Below are 22255 nucleotides of genomic sequence, written 5' to 3'. Positions count from 1 at the left end.
TGTAAAATTTTGCTTCCTGTGCGTTTTTGTTTATTTAGGTATCTGAAACGTTGGTTAAAATGTAACAGGTACTGAAAAAAAAATTAGGAGAGCTCTAACAACTATCCAATATTGAATGGGAAATTAAAAAAAAATATTTCTTAATTTTAAAAAATAAATAAATTTAAAAATTAAACAAAAAGTTAACATTTTTTTTTTTTTAAATTTTTTAAATTCGATTTCCTCCACACAGGAAGCAGCTAAATGCGGGGCAAATTTTTTATTTTTTTTTTCATCTGGAAAAAGATGGCAACTGTGATAATAACACTGTATCTTAACTTTTTTTTTATAACGAATAGTTGTATAAATAGGTTTTGTGCACATACACAGGAAGAAGGTTACATTCTAATAGTTCTTATTAGTTTACACGCAAGTCAGTTTTTTTTTTTTTTCTCCTTTCCTTTATCTCTTCCCGTGTTGGATCGCCGGCGGCCCGCCAGCTGGTTACTGAACCCGACGGCAGTAATAACCCAACACCTTACATTTCTCGCACAGGTGCTGAGGGTGCTCCTTGCTCTGGTCTGAGACATCAAGTCCGTCAGGTTTCTCTAAAGGTCTCTGGTGGAGAGAAAAAAAAATGAAACGTAAGAAAAAGGAAAAAACAATCATTCCCCCCCGGGGAACAGCAAAGCATAAATTCTCTAACTCATCGTCTCATATGATTGGTTGAGTGATTGGACCAGTAACTTTGGTGGGAGTCAGCTTAGACACTCCCGATGCTTTCCTCCCCTGTGACCCTCTTTCCTCCCCTGATGCCCCATTTCCTCCCGTGACCTTCTTTCCTCTCTGTTTCCCTTCTCTTCTCCTCTGATGTCCCCCTCTTTCCTCCCCTGATGCCTCTCTTTCCTAGGAGCTCAGAATGTTTGCTGGGTATGAGGGGATCGCAGGGTTCTAGAGCCCTAAAAGCCCCGATAATGTGTATAGAAACAGCAGGGAACGGCTTTATAAATTAAACGGGGTAAATAAACCCCATTATTCTTCTTCTAAATGCCCCACTCAGTTACACAAATACTCAGCAATAGGGCACAAATCCCGCCCAAAGCCACACCTCTAACCACGCCCTCTAAACCTAAAAATGCACCTGGTGCTCCATACGTTTATCAGAGATCTCCCTGGTAACCAGGCGACTGAGCAGCGGGGCACGAGGGGTAAGTTATGAATCACTTACCTGTTTGTGAGGGTAAACGTTGATGTGGCACTTTATACATTCTTGCCCCATATTGGCCCAAGAATTCCCGCTCATCCATTTCCGCTTGCACTTTGGACACTTGTACTCCCCAAAACACCGTTTCTTCCCTTGATACGGGGTCAGGCCTTCCCCCTTGGGACGAGCCTGTCGAAAAAAGACAAAAGGTAAGAGGGGAGGAGGTTAGAGGGGATTCTGGGTGCAGTTATGTATACAATGTATGTACGATTCTCGCTCTGTTATCTGAGCCCTGATCTACTAAACACCCCGACTCCTTATCATACTGCCTGTGGGGAACAATAGAATGGCTCAGTCTAAATCACCCAGTCGGACTCTCTGACTGAGAATGCTGGGAGTGATGCATTTCTCCTGCGACGTTGTTTCCGCTCTGTATCCGGCAGAACACCAAATATGAAGAGGTTTTGGTAGAATTCCAAAAATTGGTATTGTTTGGGAGTAATAAGCAAAGTATTGTTCTTGTGGTGCTGCTCCGACACGCTGAGCAGGGAAAAACTCGCACAGCCAATTATAATTATTTTGGCTTCCGAAGATTCTTTCAATAGACAACGTCAGAAAGAAAAGCCCGGGGACATAGTGAGACTTGATGGAGAAATGCCGAATTACCTAAGAATGGAGAAATTTAACTTTACAGAGAGGGTAGTAGATAAGTGGAGCAGCCTCCAAGTAGAAGTGGTAGAGGGTAATGCAGTGAGGGTATTATGGGATAGGCACATGGCTTCTGAATCTAAGACGAGATCAACGACTGATTAAGGTTTGAGTCTTTCTCTCACAAAATAAAATAAATAAGTAAATGTGATACCCTTTGTTAAAACAAACAAAACCTGCGCAAACAATTTTGACGTTTTCTGCGGTGAAAGAGAATCGGGGGGGGGGGAATCCAGAATCCCGTCACGGAAGCTCACGCAAGCTCGTAGAACTGGGTAAGTGAAAGCCAGCAGTGGTCTCGGGGGGGGGGGGGGGGGTTGGCAGTGTCCTACGCGTTTCACTGGACATGCCACTGGATATCGCTTCCAGCTGCAGCAGGGACTGGTTTATGGAAAAGCAGGAGCGAAATGAACAAATTATGTCATCATTACGCACTTCTGGACAACATCGACGGGTCGGCGGGAGACTAATTGGGCTCAAATGTGCCGAAAAAACATACATTAGCCACCTGGTAGTATTTTAGCTCAAACAACCAATAACATGGGTGTCTTTTACTGATTAATTGAAGTGCATGTTCAACTGAGCCACCTCGGTCCTTGTTGCTGGAGAAACGTGTCAGGGTTCCCCCTTTAGAATGCGAAGAGTTAAACCCTTGGAGCTCGTTGTTAAAGATGTCGTTTGGTAAACAAACGTCATAAGCTTTGCGGAATGTCATCGCTCATCCTAAAGCCACAGCATATACTGTATATGTTCAAACAAAGAAACCATTGCGTGTGGAAAATAGCTCAGTATCCAGATTTTGGTCAAAGTTCCAGGAGAGGAAATCTGGACAGTAGATGAACCTCCTGGGCTGCACATAGGCGCAGATGCTAGTCTGCTACTGTTAAGGACAGTCTTTCGGCGGATGTGGCCAAGGAGAGATTACCAGTTCCTTGGTGACGTGTTATGGATGTTCTCAGAAGGCTTCGTCTTCAGGAGAAGACGTGGACATCTGGGGTTAGCTCATCGTGAGTTACTGGAAGTTGCAATAGTCAGTCTCACCATCTTATTGAGGAGCTGCCTTGAGAAGTAACTTGTTAAACGTACAGGAGGAGAGCAGAACCCTACAGCCTTGAAGGAAGCATCATCTGGTGGTCTTCCACCACTCTATAATGCTGCCGTCTTTCACTACCAGTGAGAAGCGATTCCCTGGATAGAACCCTTTATAGACCTTGCCAAGTTACCATTAATTCCATAGAGTCATTGGGTGTTGTGTACATTGGCGGGGTGGTGTGCAGGTCCAAACCTGCCATCTGGCAGTATATAACCTTAGTGTGTGTCCCCAACTGTTCTTTGCGTATCATTGTCAGTAGAAATAGTCAGATATGTAATGAGACCGAATGACAATTTTAAGGTGCGTCAGGAACCTTCTCCTCTTTGGGAATAGTGATGTTTGGAGCTCATGCGCAGGTAGCTATGAACCTTGATGTCCATCTAGACATGGACCTTCACCTATGAATGTTTTTTAATGGTTTGATTCAAGAACAACATGGTGGATCAACTTCATTGAATAAGTTGGTCATCATATTCTTTACTTAAGGGATATCTTTACTAAGGTCTACGTTGGACCAACAATGTTCTTCGGTCGATGGCTTTCATCTAGGAGTGTTCAGCAAGGAATTTAAAGGAGAAACTCTGTTGGAGTCAACAGGGTCACTCACCACCTCGAAACAAGTCGTGTTACACCAAAAAATAAACTGATGGGTTGGAACGAGGAGGGAGTATTTGAAATGTTACCCCAACACGTGGGAGAGTTTGCATACAACCCCATCAATGTGTGAGGTTTCTGGACAGGTAACAAAAAAACATTTTGTGGGCACGAGGAACGTACGTCGCTTATAGACACAGACCATTGTCGAATATGATACTTAACTCTAGTAACGCTTGACTTTCTGGATAAGGAAAATATGTATGACACATGTGTGTGCACACGCAAATTAGAATCAGCTGTGAGATTCTCTGAAATGTATCAGGTCAGGTCGACCTGGGCTTCACCCGACAAAAGTGTCTTCTAGAGAAGACAGTTTAACCTCCACGTTCCTTTATTTCCTTTATTTGCTAAACTAGATTATTGGGGTTTTCACGATTTTATTGAATAAAATAAAAAAATATATATATTGCTTTGCAAGCCCCGGAGCTTAACGTACTGCTTGCCGAATTCCACAGCAGAAAGAGGGTAACTCTTTGCCAAGTAAAACAAGAGAGGGGGAAGCACGTGGGGCTGTTAGCTTGAAATAATGGACCACATGTTGTCCACAAGAGGCTACAAGTTCTCAAGTTCTGCTTTCGGTGTCTCTCTGGAGTCGGGGTTGGGGGGCTCCATTGTTTAATGTGATGGCTTCCAGATGTTGTAGATCGCAAGAGCTCAACTCTCTGGGGTTTTGCCAAAAGACTTAAGATAACATTGGTGTTTTAACTCTCCCCCATTCTACATTAAACCTATGGTGGACAAAGAGAACTGCTGATGAAGACACAACCACATTAGCGGTGTATGCAACGAAACCACGGCGGAGCTTCTACCCCGCACGTCTCCTTAATCACCACGGTTTAAAGCGACAGCAATCGCTGTTACTAATAATACTGTTAAAGGAACAGTGTGTCTGGAAATTGGGCATAGAAAGCCACAAATCAGTAACATTCCCCTAGGGAAACCTGTTATATATAATCGATTGGGTAAAAGAAATAGCAGATGACCAAGGACCACCTACAATCCATGAGAGAGTATGGCGAGCCTTGGTTTCCAAACACCTGCCAGTTTACATTCGCCTGTCTACTCCATTGTTCTCCTGTGCCACGGCTTCTACTGTACCTTTATTTAAACCTTCTTGATGGCTGATAAGAGGTTTATCTCGGCATAAGTCCATCACGCTATTGAGACGTAGCTCCCAAGGTTCTTCTCCCTTCATATTGGTCCACCAAAGAAGGTCCACCTCTTCTGAGGAGGACCTTGACAACAAATGAAGCCACCAGCTTTCCAAGGCAGAAGATACGTATGAAAGCAGAAAGGTGTCTCTTTTTGGCCAAGAGGAGTATCCCTTCAGGCTAACGCATAGGGGACGCAATGGGTGGCCAATCAGTAGATAAAATGGATTTTGAAATACGAATGCTAACATTTTAAAACTATACCCAGTATGGGTCAAAATAAGAATGTCTCTCAATTATTTCCATAAGATTTCTGATCTCTAGCGAACAAGAAGAAACTCTATCTTCTCTGAAGCAGAAGACCTTTGTAAGGCGAGGCTGAAGTCGAGGGGAAGTAACTATGGTTCACGTTTTGTAAGGAAACGGGAACGTTCCGCATATAACGACATGATTTTAAATGTTGGCAAACTAAGGATCAAAATGGAAAAAAAAATCAATCAATGATTACGGAAAAAAATGTTTACGGAATATTCCGACTCAAGAAGAATTAAAGTCCAAATAGTGTGACAAACTCCACGCTTTGCTAAATGGAAGTCATCTGAAAGTAATTTTATTAATGCGCTACGGCCACACTGCCGCATGATAAGAGCTATGTAAATATCGAGGCTGAATCACGGGATCTCTGGAAATGATTAGCGCTCTTGAAATATGTGGCCATTCCGAGGTCGAGGGATTTTTTGGTTAATGTTTTGTGTACAACCCATCATAACTCTTGCGTTTTGGGACGTGAGGAGGGGTATAACGGAGATCGTCTTTAGATAAGAAGATACATCTGAAAGGTCTTTGGCCGAGGTTTAAAAAAAATTCTAGATTGGCTGTATGTCCCACATAAAATCTTCATTGAAGGTTTTCTGGATGGTCTTCTGGAAGGTCTTCTGGATGGTCTTCTGGATGGTCTTCTGGATGGTCTTCTGGAAGGTCTTCTGGATGGTCTTCTGGAAGGTCTTCTGGATGGTCTTCTGGAAGGTCGTGACTGGTAACGGCGGCAAAAGCAGAAGGTTCTAATTACGGCCCTCATGGAAACCGAGATATTCTGGATGAAATCACCTGTATTCAAGCAGGGATGCTAGTTGTGATTAAGCAGGGAGAAAAAGCACCAGTCGGGATTCGCAAGTGGGGCAGCTATGTTGGACAAGGCCGAAAACAGGGATACTAGGGGGATATGCGAATATTAAGGAATCGGCTCCAGACCGTATCCAGACTTTTTAGATATTTTTGGTGCGTTTAATCATTTTCTGCAATAATGTATGAAATATATATATATATATTTGGAACTTCATTTCTAAACAGCTTAGTCTGGCCCTTCCGTGGTTAATTATTTACCCCAGCGTCAATGTTGTAAAAAGTCCAGAGGCGCATTAAAAAAACAAGACAACGGAGATAAGGCCGCCTGACGGGATTAGAAACGAAAAGTTAATATTTATTTATTTTTTTTATCAAATGTCCATGTTTCCAGGAAACGCGGCCCGCGATCGGAGCCTCGGCCCAGAGTTTATTTTTTTTCTCACTGGAATCGGCCCCCGAAAAAGCTCTTAAATCTAAAAAGTAAATTACATTATATTAAAGTCGAATTTGTATCAATTATTATTATTATTTATTGATTTATTTGATGAACGTTTCTTTATTACAGATAGGGAATGCATCCTTCCTGCTCCTTTTTGCCTGAAATTTGGTGGAATCTTAAAAAATAAAGAATTAAAAATATCCCTGGGTTTTATTTTGAAAATCTGCCCAGTCTGGCTATACTTTTGAACTCGTGTCTCCTATGCTTCGTCTTCTTGGTTTGAAGCCAAATGGATATACGTTCTCTTTGGGGTTAATATATGACTCCCTGCGGACCCCGGGGGAATGTTTATATGTATTTTCAAGACGGGGAGACAAGGAGGGCTGAGAACATTTTTTGGATTTTTTCTTTTATTTATTTTTTTGATGCCTCTTTTTCCCCCCTGGTGCCCCCTCTTTCCTCCCCTGATGCCTCTCTTTTCTCGGAGGTCAGAAAACCTCGCCCCTTGCCACGCCTCTAACACACCTCTAATGGTGTCCCTTTGGCCAATTGTTGAGGGGTTACTGAAAAGTACACCTTTTAAATGCCTATATTTTGTTAAAATTTTGTTTGTTTGTTATATTTTGTTACAGTTATTCCTTCAAATTCCATTAGCGTGAAACGCGTCGGGCAATCTTCTTTTGTCCCTTGTGCTGCTATAGTTAAGTTATGGAACAGTGATTGTTTAGTCCCAAATTTTTGGATTTCCTATAGATTTCCTGCTAAAATTTTATCGATGAAAGAGTAGGGTTTTTTTTGGCCTTTTTTTAAAATAAAAAAATTTAAAAAAATTTAAAAATACCCATTTTTAAACAAATCACAAATATAAATCGGGACTGAGTTATTGGTTAGTTTAGGCATTTTTTGTGTTATAAAAGCACCCCCTCCCCTCGTTTCTTCCTATCGCCAAGGAAGGAGGAGGCATGAGAAAATCTTGGGAACAGAGGAGGAGCAGGCAGACACAGAATGGCATCTATGGAGACAAAGGAGGCATCAGAACCCCCCCCCCCAGAAATTCATCCCAGGAAATCAAAGGCAAATTCTCCAATGACCCATCCCCAAATGCACGTGAACTCTTTGAGTGACAGCGAGGGGTGCAATTCATTACCATCCAGAACAAGAGCTCACAACTTAGTTCCAAATGTCTTGAATGGGGGGGGAAATCCCCCCTCAAAAAAAATAAATAAAAAAAAAATTAATAAATATATATATAATAAATAAAAAAGGATTATAATAAATAATTCAGAGAAGATTTTGAATTACATTTTAATTTAGATTTCCCAGATATCTAAAATCGCGCTTATTCATGTAAAAAAGAAAAGTAGTAAGTAGTAAGGCATTCCAAATCATAACCAGAAAATTCTAATTTTTTTTATTTTGCATTTTTTTTTTCCTTTTATCAACATTTCTGAATCCAAAATTAATTATCCACTCTGAAATTTAGCTGAATTAGTGAACTTGAACAATAGAGGTTCAAGGCTCTTGTCAACCGAGACACACACACAAAAAAAAGTGCTGGCAATTTAAATAAAATAATACCATAAAATGGACTGGATTTTTATTTGGGGGGAGGGGAACGGGTTGTTAAAATAATATTTTAGGTATCATACAATGTATAATTCTTACAGATTTAATTGCTCTTTTTTTTATTATTTTTTTATTATATTTTTTACATATATATATATATATATATATATATATATATAGGGGGAAGAATGTGGGTGACAACTTGGCATGTGGGTGACAACTTGGCATGTGTTACTTAAAGCAACCCCCCCTTCTAGACAGCACGAGAGGCCTCCTAATGGTCTGTCCAGCTGCGGTGGGGGGTGCTGGGTTTCAGACAAGGGTAAACAATTTATAGCTTAACCCCCTGGACCCCACAGTAGAACGAGAGGAGAGTGATATCCTATTAGCCAAGACATAAGATAAAGCCTAATTTGCCCTATTTGACCCTACAAGTTGTGGGCTGCTGTTGAGGGGATAAGCAACAGCTGCCAACAATCCCAACGTTTTCCTGCGACAGTCCCAAGGACCAGAGTCCCAGCTGCCCTGGCAAATGTCTCGTTTATTTTGACATTCGGCAGCTGTTCAAAAGACTCAGGCACTGTGCACGGGTAAAATTAAGCAGGGAGTGGGCATTTTTGCGAGTGGAATGCCCCGAAATGTTACGATGCCATGGCACCATAGGCTATTATGATGCTTCGACACAAGGGACTTTTATTTGTATCGGGGGGTTTGTCCCATGTAGATAAAAATACAGTTATTAAACGCTTCAACCAATGAAAATGCGGATCAATCATATTTTATGTGATCAAAACATTTATAATCATAAAAAATGATGCTGCAATGGCAACAAAGTTGAGTGCTTCCATGCACTATTTGACTCAGAAGGTGGGAGACATCCACTCTCCATCCAAATTTTTTTAAAGAGACCCTACCAGCAAAATAAACTCATTGGAACAGTGGAACAGCACCTTTAATACACGGCCGTGTGCCTCGGATACTAAAAGGCGGGTACGTGCATATAGTCATTCACTGCTAATTTCAAAAACAACATAATCACATGAAGTAACCGGAAAACTCTCGGTATTGCCCCAAGTGTCCGTCACACTTTGCCAGGGCTGGCTCGCCAATTTTTCATCCGACTCTCCCTCCAGAGACAATAATTGAAGGAGAGGAAATGCTTTAGAAAAAGCTTCCCATTTCTGTCTTGGCTCGCATTCCGGCCCTGCAGACGAGACAGGCCAAGCCAAGCCAAGTTCATACCTGCTTGCCCTGGTCCACTCGGCCTTCACCTTATACGTCTTATAAAAGTCGAAGTAGATGTTTCTTGTGAAGATTAAGAAATGTATCATCTTCTATGATACGCCAGAAAATAACAGAGATTTTTTTTTCTTTTTCTACCAAGATGAGAAAGTTCTTACCAACAATTCAATGTTGACCATACGCAGACCGGAAAACCCCTCGAAACGAGGTGGCCACAGCATCAACCGAACGTTTCCCCAGTAAATGCTCAACGTTTCCCAAAAAGTTGACAACTCAACCAAGTCCGTGTTTGGAACTCTAGTGTGGTGGTGAATTTGAATTCCATCCACATTTCATCAGCCATTGATTGGTTATGCCTTCTGTGTGGGCCCGGTTTCATTCGAGACCAACGAGAAGATAATCAGATTATTCTGAAAATGGGTCCAGAACAAATCAGAAGTTCATGGAAGGTGAAAGAGTTGATGTTCTCGATGAGTTCTCTCTTGAGCTGCTTAGGTCTACAGTGGAATGAGCCATGGGGTCTCGTTCTTTGACAAGATGTCCACCGTTATAAAACACAAGTATTGACCATTTCACCTTATTCATAGGGTTAAAACCCTTTTTAAAAAAAGGGAACCCCCCCCCGAGAGTCCTGATGGGGAGGAAAATGGCTTTTTTAGAACAAGGAGGTTTTCCATCCTTTTATTTTTACTAGCCAAAGTGAAAATTGTGGTTTCTCGTTAGCTATTAATAAAACTAACGAATTAGAAATTGGGCTTAGAGGGCCGGTCGTCGGAGCGGGATCTTCCAGTACAACACGAGGCTGAACATTCTGACGCTCTGCTCACAAACGTCCTCTGTGTCCCGAGAATAAAGCCATTTGGCGCTGCAAAGAAGGGCTTTTCTGTCAAAGAAGAAAGTTCTTTGTGGTTCACATTCCTCGGTAAGTGACAGGGCTAATCGGTCACACAGATAGGACAATGAGCTCTTGTGGCCCTGTCGTTTCATGGACCAAAGGCTTCGCTAACAAAAAAAAAAGGAAAAGGGGTGACAGGAAGGAGATGCATCGAGACTGAAATTATTTAAATATGCGCAAGCTTACAAAGAAGACGATCCGTCGGAAGCGAGGAGGCCACCATGGGCAGGGCCTCTTGTTCATTGTGATGAAGAACGTCCACCAAAAATCCATTGGCAGACCAAAGTAGAATCCATTAGATTCTGATAGATTTCGTAATTATATGACCGCCATCCTCAATCACCATGAAATTATTAACAAACGCATGGTCAAGAGCAGCCACCAAAGATATATGGACGTTCCACCATCTCCTAAACATCATTGACTCTCACTGTATCTCCATGGCATATCGGTCTTAAAGATATATAGCCCAGCACATTGAAATGTTGAATTAAGGACCCCCCTGATAAGGAAGTACTGGTTAAAGTTGCGGTACCTGTGGGATTGTTTGCTCCCAATACATGCGCAACTACTCCATGCACCTCAATGAGCAGACGTGGTAGAGCTGGCTGTGGCTTGAGAAAATAAATAAATAAAATAAAAAAAGAAATGGCTTCTTGAAGGAACAGAAACATGATATCATATTTCCAGCGGAAACCCCAACAGAATACTTCCCGTCTCACCGCTGTTGGCCCCTGCTGACCTTTCTTCTTTATTTTATTTATTTATTTATTTTGTGTCTAGATGGACTAATTACCGATGGGCGTCTAAACAATAGGAGCACTTTAATGCCAGGAAAGAGAAAGTGTTTCATTTTCATTGTTGTGATGGACTATGGGGAAAGGTCAAAATGTTTAAGCTTTGGAGTCGATGCTAAAAATCGCTGCAGCTCCTGATCATGTACTAGGGACAACGGCGTGTGTGTGTGTGTGTGGGGGGCGATTAATGGAAACCCATTAAGCGAAGGTCTGCTAAGTATCTGGATGTAAACGCTTCGTAAGACGAGGAACAGCTCGGGTTTACTACAGGGAGAACAAGTCAAAATAAGGTAAGTAAGGATGATTGAGAATGTGGCTGCTGCAGTTTAACGTTGATAAATGTAAAATAACGCACTTGGGACATAAAAATCCTCCCAACAAATAGCATTGGTGGCCCCTGTGCTGTCAGTGACAGCAGAAGAGAGGGACTCAAAGGTAATTTTTTCTAAGGACTTAAAGTGAAGCAGGCAATGGAACAAGGGGGGGGGGGGGCAAATAGGGTGCTGGGTTGCACAAGGAAAGGCATTAGTAGCAGGAAGCGAGAGGAGGTTATACGACTTTACAGATCTCTGGACAGACCTCACCTAGAGTATTGGGGACAGTTCTGGAGACCCCCATCCTTGGAAGGATATTAGCGTTCTGGAGAGTTCAACAATCCAGTATTTTATTAAGTTTCTGTTAAGACAGGGCGAGAGGCAGGCATGTTACCCCTGCAGAGGGAATAGAGAGCGGCCGGCAGGCTAAAGTTACAGCTGTTCTCGGAATTTCTCTTGATTTTTCTGGCGGTAACCCAATCCAGCTGATATAGGGGAGGGGTACACGAGCTATTATTTTGGGTAGGTAAGGGGGGGGGGGAGGGGGCAGGGAATGGACATATGGATTTTATTTGCGGTATCTAGAAAGCTTAACTATTTCTGCCGGAGAGGTAGCGCATCACACTCTTTTGGCTTCTCTCAGATTGAACAACCGGTGGGACAGAAGAAGGAAAAAATGGCAAATCCTGGTTATTATAAAGGGGGAACACATTTTTTTTATTAGGGGGGACCCGGTTATAAACTGCTTTTCATTTTCAACGTCTTTTCCGACAGCCTTCATCGTTGGGAGACTAAATCATTTTGAAAGCTGTATACTTTTTTTAGTGTTTAACAATCCAGGGATGGGCTGGGAGTTAAAAACTAGCGCTGCCGCTTTAAGGCCAGCGTCTGATGAGCGATGCTCTCACAGCTTGCAGCCTCATGTATCCAGCAGGGGACCATGCACTAAAGGAAGGGGTCGGCTGCATGAGCGACAATAAAGGTACATAGGAGGGCAATCGGGCACCAACCTAATGGCCATTTGGCCAGCTCAGACCTGTCTCATGCTGTGAAACAGCCGGGATGGCTTGTGACTTGCGGCTACCTCTACCTGCCAATGCCACCCTAGCTTCCTAGATAGGATAACATAGCAGATCCTGCAAATGGCAGGGGGCTTATTCACCCTCCGCAGTGTTTCAGGAGGGAGAAAAAATAACACACATATTGAAAGGGCTTCCGGGATCTTCTACTTTGAAAACAAAGAAATATTGCCAATTTCTACGTGTTACGATTCAGTCTGCGTAATAAATAAACCTACTTTATGTATAGGCCATGGGAGCAGTCATCTGGACTCCCTGTTATCTGGACTCCCTGTTATCTGGACTTGCAAGATTATTCCTCCCCAATAAATCATTCCTCCCCTAGAAGGAACTGAGTCACAGACCTGGTGTGACCCCATACAAGTCTTCAGCTTGTCTCTCTCTTAGGTTTCTCTGCTGTTCCTTCTGTAGGTCCAGTTAAGGGTCTACAGGCTTAATGACCATGGGTCATACCAAATGACTCCCGAGTCAGAGGGGTGGAGGAACTCTTACCTGTGGACAGTCCTTGATATAATGTCCTTTGTTGAAGCAGAGATGACACAGATAGTTGGGTGGAGGTCTCTTGCTGGGTTTCCTGTTCTCGTTGGAGAGGGAAATTTCTGAGAAGTGTTCAGTTAAGGAGCTCAACCCATCGACGATGTTGTTCAAGGATCCGTATGGGGATGTAGTTTTGTAGAGGCTGTTGCCTAATGCCTACGAGAGAGAAGGACATGGTTTGAACTTGAAGGCCATCAACAGAAATACATAGCAAGTGGTAGTAAAACTGCGCATTAGTGACCTTCTTCATCGAATAGATTAGGCACACAGGGCCGAGACCGCGGTGGAAAATATTAAGTGGACTTTGACGAACCCGTCCTGTGTTTGGCAAACAAAGTATTATTTCTGCGGGGAGGTAATATCAAAATGTAAATTGGCAGCACATCAGAAAATGATTTCATTCCAATGAAATACAGCGCGAAGCGGTGTCCACCCTCTCGCGGACACTGACCAGAAGAAGACTTGGCCAGAAGAAATCTGCTCCACAGAGAAGCAGATAGGGGGTCTGTTCCTTGTGTAACACAATCCATACCATGGTGGGCAAGTATTCTAAACCCGCCTTATGTGTATGCCATGAGAGCAGCCATTTTAGCTTCCTGTTCTCAGGATCTGCAGGGTTATTCCTCCCCATTAAGTTATCTCCCCTTTATTGTTAAGTCGCCGAAGAGCGGACAAATGTCTACGCAATCTCCTTTACTTCACCACGCATTGCGAAAAGCTAGTGAGCTTCCCTGGCAAGAAAGGTTGAGCCAACCCTGCACTATGTATAGTTCAATTCAGTGGGATGGCCGGTATAATGCATAGTTCAAATGACTTTCAAGCAACCGTCCCCCAAGAACTATACATTATACAGGCTTCCTGCAGCCCTTCCCACTGGAGAAGCTCCCCATGGCAATAATTTGTTCAGCTCACCCATTAAATCCCAGTTTAGCGAATATACCCCTAAAATGGTAAATGTGGTGCAATCACCATAGCAGCTGTTGGAACCTTCGTTGGAACTCGAGAGCTTAGGAGACTGTATGCAACCTCAACTTTAAGTAGAGACCTTTAAATAACTCTTTCCATATCTACCCCCCCTCTTCGGCCCTGCATTCATGTCGCGGGCTCAGCTAAGCTAGATATAGCAGCAGGCAGGGGTATAGCTCATAGGAGTCTATTTAAAGGACATTCAGAGATGCCCGGGCCCAATTCACCGGGCTAGAAACACAGGCAGGACAGTGCGGTATCAACTACAACTACTCAAGGTTCCGTAGCCAAAAATGTGGGATCTTCCGACCTTTAGTACAGGTTTCACCGCCCTTGGAGAACCCAACCTGGACACCTCAGCACAGGCTTTGAGGAGCTGAAGGATCTCACGCGTATTAATATACATTTTTAACGCCAAGATAATCAGTGAAAACCATGTCAACAAGAGGAAGGGTCAACAGTACAGCCAGGGCTTCAGGTCCTTGGGGAGGGGGGTCTGTGACACAGTTGAAACGAGCCGACCACGACCCTATGAGAAGGCCCAAGCTGGACCTTCTGGCTCATTAATGAATAGTTTGAGAAGACAAAGTTCATCTAAGGGCTACTCTTGGGCTACATTGGCCCTTGTTTTGAGAGTTCACTCCCTATGGCCAGCGAAGTTCCTGGGACTTGAAGGACTTGGAAGCATCAAATGCTTGCAACCCTACAAGAAGGTCCAAGTTGGACCTTTTGACCTATCAATGAATAGTTTGAGAAGACAAAGCTCATCTCAGGTCTTCTCTACGTCATCCCTTTAGTTGTTTAATTGATGTGTCTAAATTCCAATTGGACTGACCATAAATCTACTCATTGGGAGTATAAAAACCAAATCTGCACTTTCTCTCCTAGGCCCTGATTAATGAATATCCCCAGCCCCCAGAGACAACAGTCTTAAATAATTCTTTAACTGGACGCCCCAGGGAAAGCAGCTTAAACAGAAAACGTAAAGTTAGGAAAGTGGCTCCTGAAAGAAGATATACAACGTTTCCTAGCAAATACCTTAATTCCCAGAAAATCAAATCACAAATGTACTTTTGTGAACACTAAAAAAAAAAAGGTAAACATCTCGAAAGCTCTGGGAACCGTCGTTTTGAAGACCATATCTAACTGGTGCTGTTGTGGAATAGTAAGGCTGGTATAAAGACTCCAAAAGTGTCCAGAACCAGCTGACCAGGATGTGTTTGGGTCTCGATTCACGTCGGTTCCTCTCCAGAAAGCTCCCAAAGAAAGCCAGGGAGATGCCTCCTGAGACAGCTATTGAAGACACTCTTTCTACCAGAAATAATTTTGTGTACTGTATAGAAGAACATTTAAAGAGGGCAATAGTGGCTATGTTTAAGGCATCCATGATGTAATACATTCAATAGCAGTCTCCTTGTTTTGAAGCTCATTTGGACACTTTGGGCACTCTAAAACCAGTCTCCTGTTTTCTGAACTAGCCCTAAAATGTTATTAAATAGACTAATGGGGGGGGGGTACATGCTGGCAAACAAGATACAGGATTATGAATTAGACATCTATGTATTAGAACCCCCCCCTATGTGTATATCATGGGAGCAGCCATCTTAACTTCCTGTGATTATCCCTCCAATGCGAATAAAATAGCCTCCAATAGGGTGCGATGCCCCGCCCACAGCTAGACCTAAAACCAAAGCGGCCCTCTTGTGGAACTCCAGTGCGAGATCAAGTTTTACTAGTATATTCTTGCTTTTTATATCTAGTACCTAGATCTAGACGCCATATTGAAAGACCTTAGCGCACCATCCATAAAAATTTTTTTAATAAAATTCTGTTATTTAGTGTGATTTTTGCATTTCCCGCTAAGCTCGTTCACGCGACGTTCCTACGCGGAAAAAAAAAAGCCTTCAGAGAATAAAGGGTTAAAATGAGAAACCCACGGTTTACAAGAACAAATTGTCCTCCAGTTGGGAGTTCTCCTGAGCTGACACTGGACACACTCTGCGTCTTTGTTCCCTCACAGATGAGGCTTGTATTCATAACATGTTTCGGGGCACAAAGGGAGTTTGCACAGGGAAACAGCTGGCCGGCACAAACAGCTGTTTTCTGTTCCTTAGCTTTTTTCTTAAAAAAAAAGTCTTATTATACACGGAGAACTCGTCTTTTCTTACAAGTTCTACTCAATCTCCTCCCCTTCCCTGTTTTCAATTTCCTTTTTTGCCCCCTCTGTTTTTTCTCTTAGGTTTTCTCTTCTTCTCATCCAATGTTTCTCTCGATGCCCTCTTTATTAGACCCACTCTACCTCATTATGAACCAAACCGTACTAGTTTAGGGTCACCTTCGATATTTACTCCGATAATCACTCAGGTCCTGCAATTTAGGATTGAAAAGATGACATTTCCAAGTCTACAAAGTACAAAGTACAATGTGGTGGCATTCAGCCATGACCAAGGAACACCTGGGAGCCAGGTCCTACAACTTTCAGAAGGGTTCAGAAGCTTGAATTTCCAGATCTACAAAATACCAATGGCTCAGGACAACGTGGTGGCATTAAACCATCACTGATGGACACCTGGAAAGCTCAAAAAGTTTGACCTTATCTGGAATTTTTGGGTTCTTAGTCCAATCTCAAGGCCTTTGTTATTGAGAAGACCTTTGTGGGCATGGTCTGCACGTGGTCTACAAGAATAACAGATCATTCTTGTAGACTCTATTTGATGGCCTACCTGAGGTTGGTATTTCCAAGGTTTTTTTTACTGATCTCCTGTATTATTTTATCAAATCCAAAGAATGGTCTTCAGCATCCATCACTAAACAGTCATCTCGAAGTCCCTCTTTAGTTTCCATTATCAATGAACATATTCATTCAAAGAAACAAATAAGCGTAGTGATGTCATCATAGTGATGTCACACAGAAGTGATTATAGTTATGGTCCTTGCTGACGTACCCTTTATAATTTCCAATGTGCTACATACGGGGGTGATTGCCATCGACTTATTTGAAGCGTGCGAATGAGCGTCCGTCATTCTCACACACGCATTATCTGAGGCACCAGGATATTTTTACATCTTGCGATGCAATCGGTTGCTAATCGGTTGCTAATCTGTTGCTATTTCTGCATAGCGTAGGTCACCGTCCCAATTTAACACGCGGCCACTGGAACGACTCAAGACACATACATGTTCCTGAGATGTGAAGTTGTCCACGGTCTGTAGTTCATTCACATATGTACGTGGACAATAGCTTTGAGGTCCTCGCGGCCGCAGAAACATGGCACCCTAGAGACATAACCAGTGATGTATTAACCTAACCCAGGCCAATGCCGCCTGTCGCCCTCTCCTGACGCTGACCTTACTACTGGGTCCTCATATCCCGGCACTCCACTTTTAAAAGAAGCTCGGAAGAAAATCATGGAGGACTATGCCGGCTCTTTATGGGTCGGCAGATGACATCGGTGATGGGCAGAAGGACTGCGCGCGAGACGCAGCATCCTCGGAATGCTATGTTGGCTACGATTGGCCATTTCCAATCATGACATCACCAAACATCATCACAAGACAAAGTTTGTTCGCATACCCTGCATGGACTAGAAGTCAGAGGTTGACCCTTAAAACCAAGAAACATTATCGATGGTTACTACCCGCATCACAATCGTTTTGGTTAAAAAATCATTAAGAAATATAAAAAAAATAGGTGTGTTTGTTAATTGTGTTAACTTTTGTCATCTTCAACACAGAAACTTGTTTAAAAAGTCTGGTTACTGTATTTATTTATTTATTTATTTATTTATTTTGCAATAACTGGTCAAATAAAAGCATTTCCAGATTTTATTTTTTTTTGCAGTTAATATAAGGAACAATTCATATTTTCAGATATACCGTATGAAAAAAAAAGAAAAAAACCAAAAAACATTAAAAACCCTCGAACATATATAAATAATACCGTCCCATCCATTCGCTATCATGGATGACAGTCCCCTGAACTACCTCCTGGTAAAGGAAGCATTACAAGAGGGTGTTTTATTTATTTTTTTAAACTAAGGCAGGTCACATAAAGCCCCAGTACAAAAATCAAGAGGCTCATAGACTGCCAAGAAACTTCCACCTCCGTATCATTAGGGCCAACGGTGTGTACTCCCCAGGCGCAGCACACCAGGGGAAGTGAATAGTTTAACTGTTAAGGGTAATTTGTATGCTGACTGCACACACGTCCTGCTAAAGAGGAGATATGTGTGTGTGTGTGTGTGTGTGCGTGTGCGTGTGTGTATAGCCTTTCATTAGAACCCTCTCAAAATGCAGAGGCCGCTCAGAAATCAAGAAAAAGTCTTCACATCGAGAAATTAACCCTATGTTTTATGGCTCGGAAATGCAAAACTAGTTTAGTATTAAAAAAAAATTATAATAAAAAAAATAAAACAGTTAATAAAATAGGTAATAATATTTTTTTGTTATTTTCATGATTTATCATTAACTCCAGATTCAAAATATCGTAGACAAATTGTGGATTATTTTTTTTTTGGCATACAGATAAATTATGAGAAATAAAATAATAATAATAATAATAATAATAATAATAAAAAAATAGCTTAGAATGTAAAAATAAAATTTGAAATGGTTGGCTGTACATAAAGTCTGAAGAATTTGTTTATTTGCCCATATTTCCTATCTAGAATATATTATACAAAAAAAAAAAGAAACTGGCAGGGTGGTCTCTGGACCTCTAGTCTATGGCGTTTAGTTGCCTGTATGGAATTTATGAAGCAAAAAAAAAAAAAAATCTGGCCAACATTTTCCAAATTCAAAATAAATTTAGAAAAATTGAATTTGTTGAAAGTTTAATGCCCTTTGCCTGCATAAATATTAAAAATTCCAAATTAAAAATTGAAATATAAATTGTAACATAAAAAGCAAATTTGCAAAAAAAAAAAATGCAAGGGGGGGGGGATGGGGGACTCTTTCATGGTCCTAATTTTAACCAGTAGGCCAAAATCCTAACTCTGAAGACAGTGCCTGTTGTGGCTCAGATCAATTCACCAACAATATAATTTTTGAAATGTTTTGAAATATTACTTTTTAATGCAAAAAAAAAAATACAAAATTATAGTTTTCCTATTGCTTTTTGGACAAAAATCCCCCTAAAAAATTAAAAATGAAGCTTCCTCAATATATATTCTTAATTCTCCCTTTTTTGGAAATATTTTTCTAGCAGAACTGGAATGAGAGCCTCCGACAAAATTTAAATACATTTTGAATCCAATTTTCTAAATGAAATATCCTTAAAAAACATAAAATAATTTTTTTTCTTTTTAAAATTTGATTCCAAAAATAAAGTTCTACCAAAATTCCAGTTTGCTTATATTTGTTTTAAATACAAAAATAATAAAAAAAAAAAATACTTTGCAAAACCAATGACCTCCGTTTGTACCCCTGGCCTACATTTTACAATTCTTTCCCAAAAATTTTTTTGGGATGAAACTCTTTTTTTTTTCCTCTCTAACTGTGGCCTGGAACTGCTTATTTTTTTTTTCCAGAGATACTTTGAAGTATGGTTAAAACAAGCTCTGTGATAGTTATTAAAACTTTTATGGTGATTTTTGGAAAAAGTATAAGGATTTTTCATAGCAGACCCTGGATGGATACTAAAGTAAAAGAAAAAAAAAGTTTGTAAGAATTTGGAAAGTTTGTCTGCAAATTGGATCGTTTAATTTCGACAAACCTTTTTTTTGGGGGGGTGGGTGGTAAACTCTATTATCCTTATACTCTGGTAATTCCTCCCCAAGAGCAAAGCCAGATGCCATATAAAGGAAGCGTTGGTATGCAAGGCACACATTTTCAGACCAGATCAGACATTTAAACACTTTGACTCTTCAAATTTCACTTTGAAATCGAATTTTAAAGTTAAAATTCAATTTGAGAACAAAATTGTTTTAAAAAAACTGCATTTTTCTAAATTGAAACTTTTGCTACAATATTATTTTTTAATTAAATTATTTTTTGGTTTTTTTGGAACGTTGACTGTTTAAAATAAGTAACTTTTAAAAATCAGGGTATCTGGCCTTAAATTAAAAATCCAACATTTTTTTTTACAAGCAATAAAATCTAATATATATATTTATAGTAAAATAAGAATTTTAAAAGTTATGATGTAAAAGTGGCAGAGAATGATTTGTTATTGAAAATATTAGTTGTTTTTTTTTTTTTTAAAAAAAGGCTGCTTTGGGGTTGTTAGAAGAAGCAGGCAATCAGTGAATAAACTGTAAAAAGGACAAACTTTGCAGTTTTGGGACACAATTATACAGAAAAGCAGCAAATTTGACAATCTATATAAAAAATAATAGAAAATAATAAAAAATATATATAAAATTTAAATATAATCTAAATAAAGAGCTGATGGATTTATGGGTTTTTAGCATGGAAATCAGCTAGTAATGGATCTGATTGCAGGGCAAGAAGAGAGGTAGGATGAGACATGAGCATGCAGACATGAACCCTTTAAGTGCCAGGGGAGGAGGAGGGGGGAGAGCAAGTCATGAAGTTCTAGGGCTTAACTTTGGCTCTTCTCCTCCTTCCCCAGGACAAAGGGTTAAAGACCATTATAATACATGGGGAGAAAGAGGAAGACAAGGATGAAGGGGGGTTTATGAAGTTCTGGACACACCTCAGTCCTCTGGAGCTGCAGGAAGCTGCTGAGATAGCTGGAGTGGATGGAGGAGCTTAGCTCAGGGGGGCTTTTGGAGTAGTTGTTGAGATCAGGGTGGGAGGCAGAGCTGGATTCTGGTCTGAAGGCATCAAAGGCACTTGGCTGGTGAGTGTCTTGTAAGGATAGGTAGACCCAGTTAAGGAGCTGAGCAGGCTGGTAGACTGAAGCAGTGGTATCAATAGCTGACAACAGGCTCATCTTGCCTCCCACCCCCACCCCCAAAACACAGGGAAGGAAAAAGAAGTAGGAGCCTCAAATCCCCCCTCCACTCAAAGCAGAATTTCTCCTCTTCTTGGCCCTCCTGTTCCTTCTTCTCCTTCTTCCTCCAGGCTCTTCTTCCCTTCTTCTTCCTCTGCCCCCCCCTATCTTTCCTTCCTATGGAGGGCTGACAGTAAGTGCATTGCTGCAGACTTCTCCTGCCCAAACTTTTCAGCTAGCTCTTTTTTCTCTCTCTCCCTAGCAGTGCAATCCGCTATGTGCCTCTGTTGCCTCGCCCATGCTGGCCTCTGATTGGGCAGAATGGCTTTTCCTCATTTGCATATGCAGGAAGGTCAGGAGGCAGCCCAGGGAAACCATTCCTCTGAGACTCCAAAGAGGCTGGAGAAGAAGAGGAGAAGAGGAGGGGGGGGGATGTTCTTGCTACAGTAACAAATCATTTAGAAATAATGTTTATTTTTCAAGTTGTTTGTAAATGTTTGAATTGTTACATTGTTGCCTTCAAAGAATGTGTATGAATTCTAAATCGGTGGTAGCTGGAAATGGTAGATACATGAAACAGCCTCCCAGTAGAGGTGGTAGTGGCATGGAGCCTCGAAATCGGCGCCCAAATAAACAAGTTTCGAGAAGAAGCCCAGTAGCTAAAACTCTCATACTTCCGACCAGCCACCCACACAAGTTCAAATAACAAATAGCCACAGTTCCATCTGAAGAAGAGACCTCTGTGGTCCCAAAGGCTTACGTAACTTTACATCTTTTTGTTATGTTGGCCCAATAAAAGGTGTCGACTTTAACTAAAGACTCCATGTTCTCCTGGACCAACATGGCTGTAGCCAACTTTATATGGGTGGGAACTACCTTTCTTTTAATTGGCAGCATTGATAGTCGCTCCATCACTTGGTCTGGCCATGAAGATATCTGCCTAGGAATTGTGCCCCCAACAGGTCGTTCCTCTGAAGTTCTGGAGAAAGGTATAGATTTCCACGTCTCTACTACATCCACCCTTTCCAGTGCAAGTGACGACCTCATACACATCATGCTGCCTTCCTCAATGATTTGCCCTGGAGGGGGTCCACATATGATGGATTACTGCCAGGCCAAGGGGCAGGCTTGGTTGAGAGAAGCTTTGTTTAGCTCTGACTCTCAATGCCACCCTACCTCCTTTGCTCTCAGTCAGGCTCACGTTCATTCTACTTGCCTCACCGCGATCCCCGTGGTGGCTACCATCTTCTCAATACAGAGTTGCGTTCGTTCCTCCTCGGTTTCCAACTTTTTTCTCATGCTTTCTCATCTCTTTCTCTTTTCCTGCTCTCCTCCTCATGTTCCTTTCTCTTACTCTTATTTTCTAGACTTTCTCCGTTCTTTCTGTTCCTCTCATGCTCTTCTCTCCTTCTTCTCCTTTCTTCTTACAATTGCCTCTCTGTTTCTTCTTCTCCTGTCGTCTCCTCCTGCCATCACTTGTCACGGTCTTCTCTCCTTCTTCTCATCATCTCCTCTTTGTTTCTTCTTCTCCTGGCATCTCTTCCTGTCATCTCTTGTCATTGTCTTTTCTCCTTACCTCTCCACTTCACTTTTTCCTAACAAAGTAAC

The 22255-nt window shown here is 41.6% G+C and overlaps 1 protein-coding gene across 1 annotated transcript; it reads right to left on the bottom strand.

Moving 5' to 3' along the window:
* Positions 1 to 483: 483 nt before the first annotated feature.
* LOC149278199 (zinc finger CCHC domain-containing protein 24-like) lies at positions 484 to 20647 on the bottom strand. Its single transcript, XM_089502245.1, has 4 exons — positions 20408 to 20647; positions 12742 to 12942; positions 1208 to 1372; positions 484 to 597 (listed from the first exon to the last, which is right to left on the bottom strand). Exons 1-4 carry the CDS (start codon positions 20645 to 20647, stop codon positions 484 to 486), a joined length of 720 nt encoding a protein of 239 aa, XP_089358371.1.
* Positions 20648 to 22255: the final 1608 nt, after the last annotated feature.

Source organism: Sceloporus occidentalis, unplaced genomic scaffold, assembly GCF_023333645.1.
Source record: "Sceloporus occidentalis isolate IW3139 unplaced genomic scaffold, rSceOcc1.0.p SCAF_198, whole genome shotgun sequence".
Classification (NCBI taxonomy): Eukaryota; Metazoa; Chordata; class Lepidosauria; order Squamata; family Phrynosomatidae; genus Sceloporus; species Sceloporus occidentalis.
This window is presented reverse-complemented; position numbering and strand designations above follow the sequence as displayed.

Excerpts from the sequence above, each read along its gene's own strand:
- LOC149278199 (XM_089502245.1), bottom strand. The coding sequence starts at position 20,647 with ATGAGCCTGTTGTCAGCTATTGATACCACTGCTTCAGTCTACCAGCCT. Across the intron at positions 12,943-20,407 it reads TGCAGCTCCAGAGGACTGAG|GCATTAGGCAACAGCCTCTA; the intron begins GTGTGTCCAGAA and ends TCTCTCTCGTAG. Across the intron at positions 598-1,207 it reads ACGTTTACCCTCACAAACAG|AGACCTTTAGAGAAACCTGA; the intron begins GTAAGTGATTCA and ends TCTCTCCACCAG.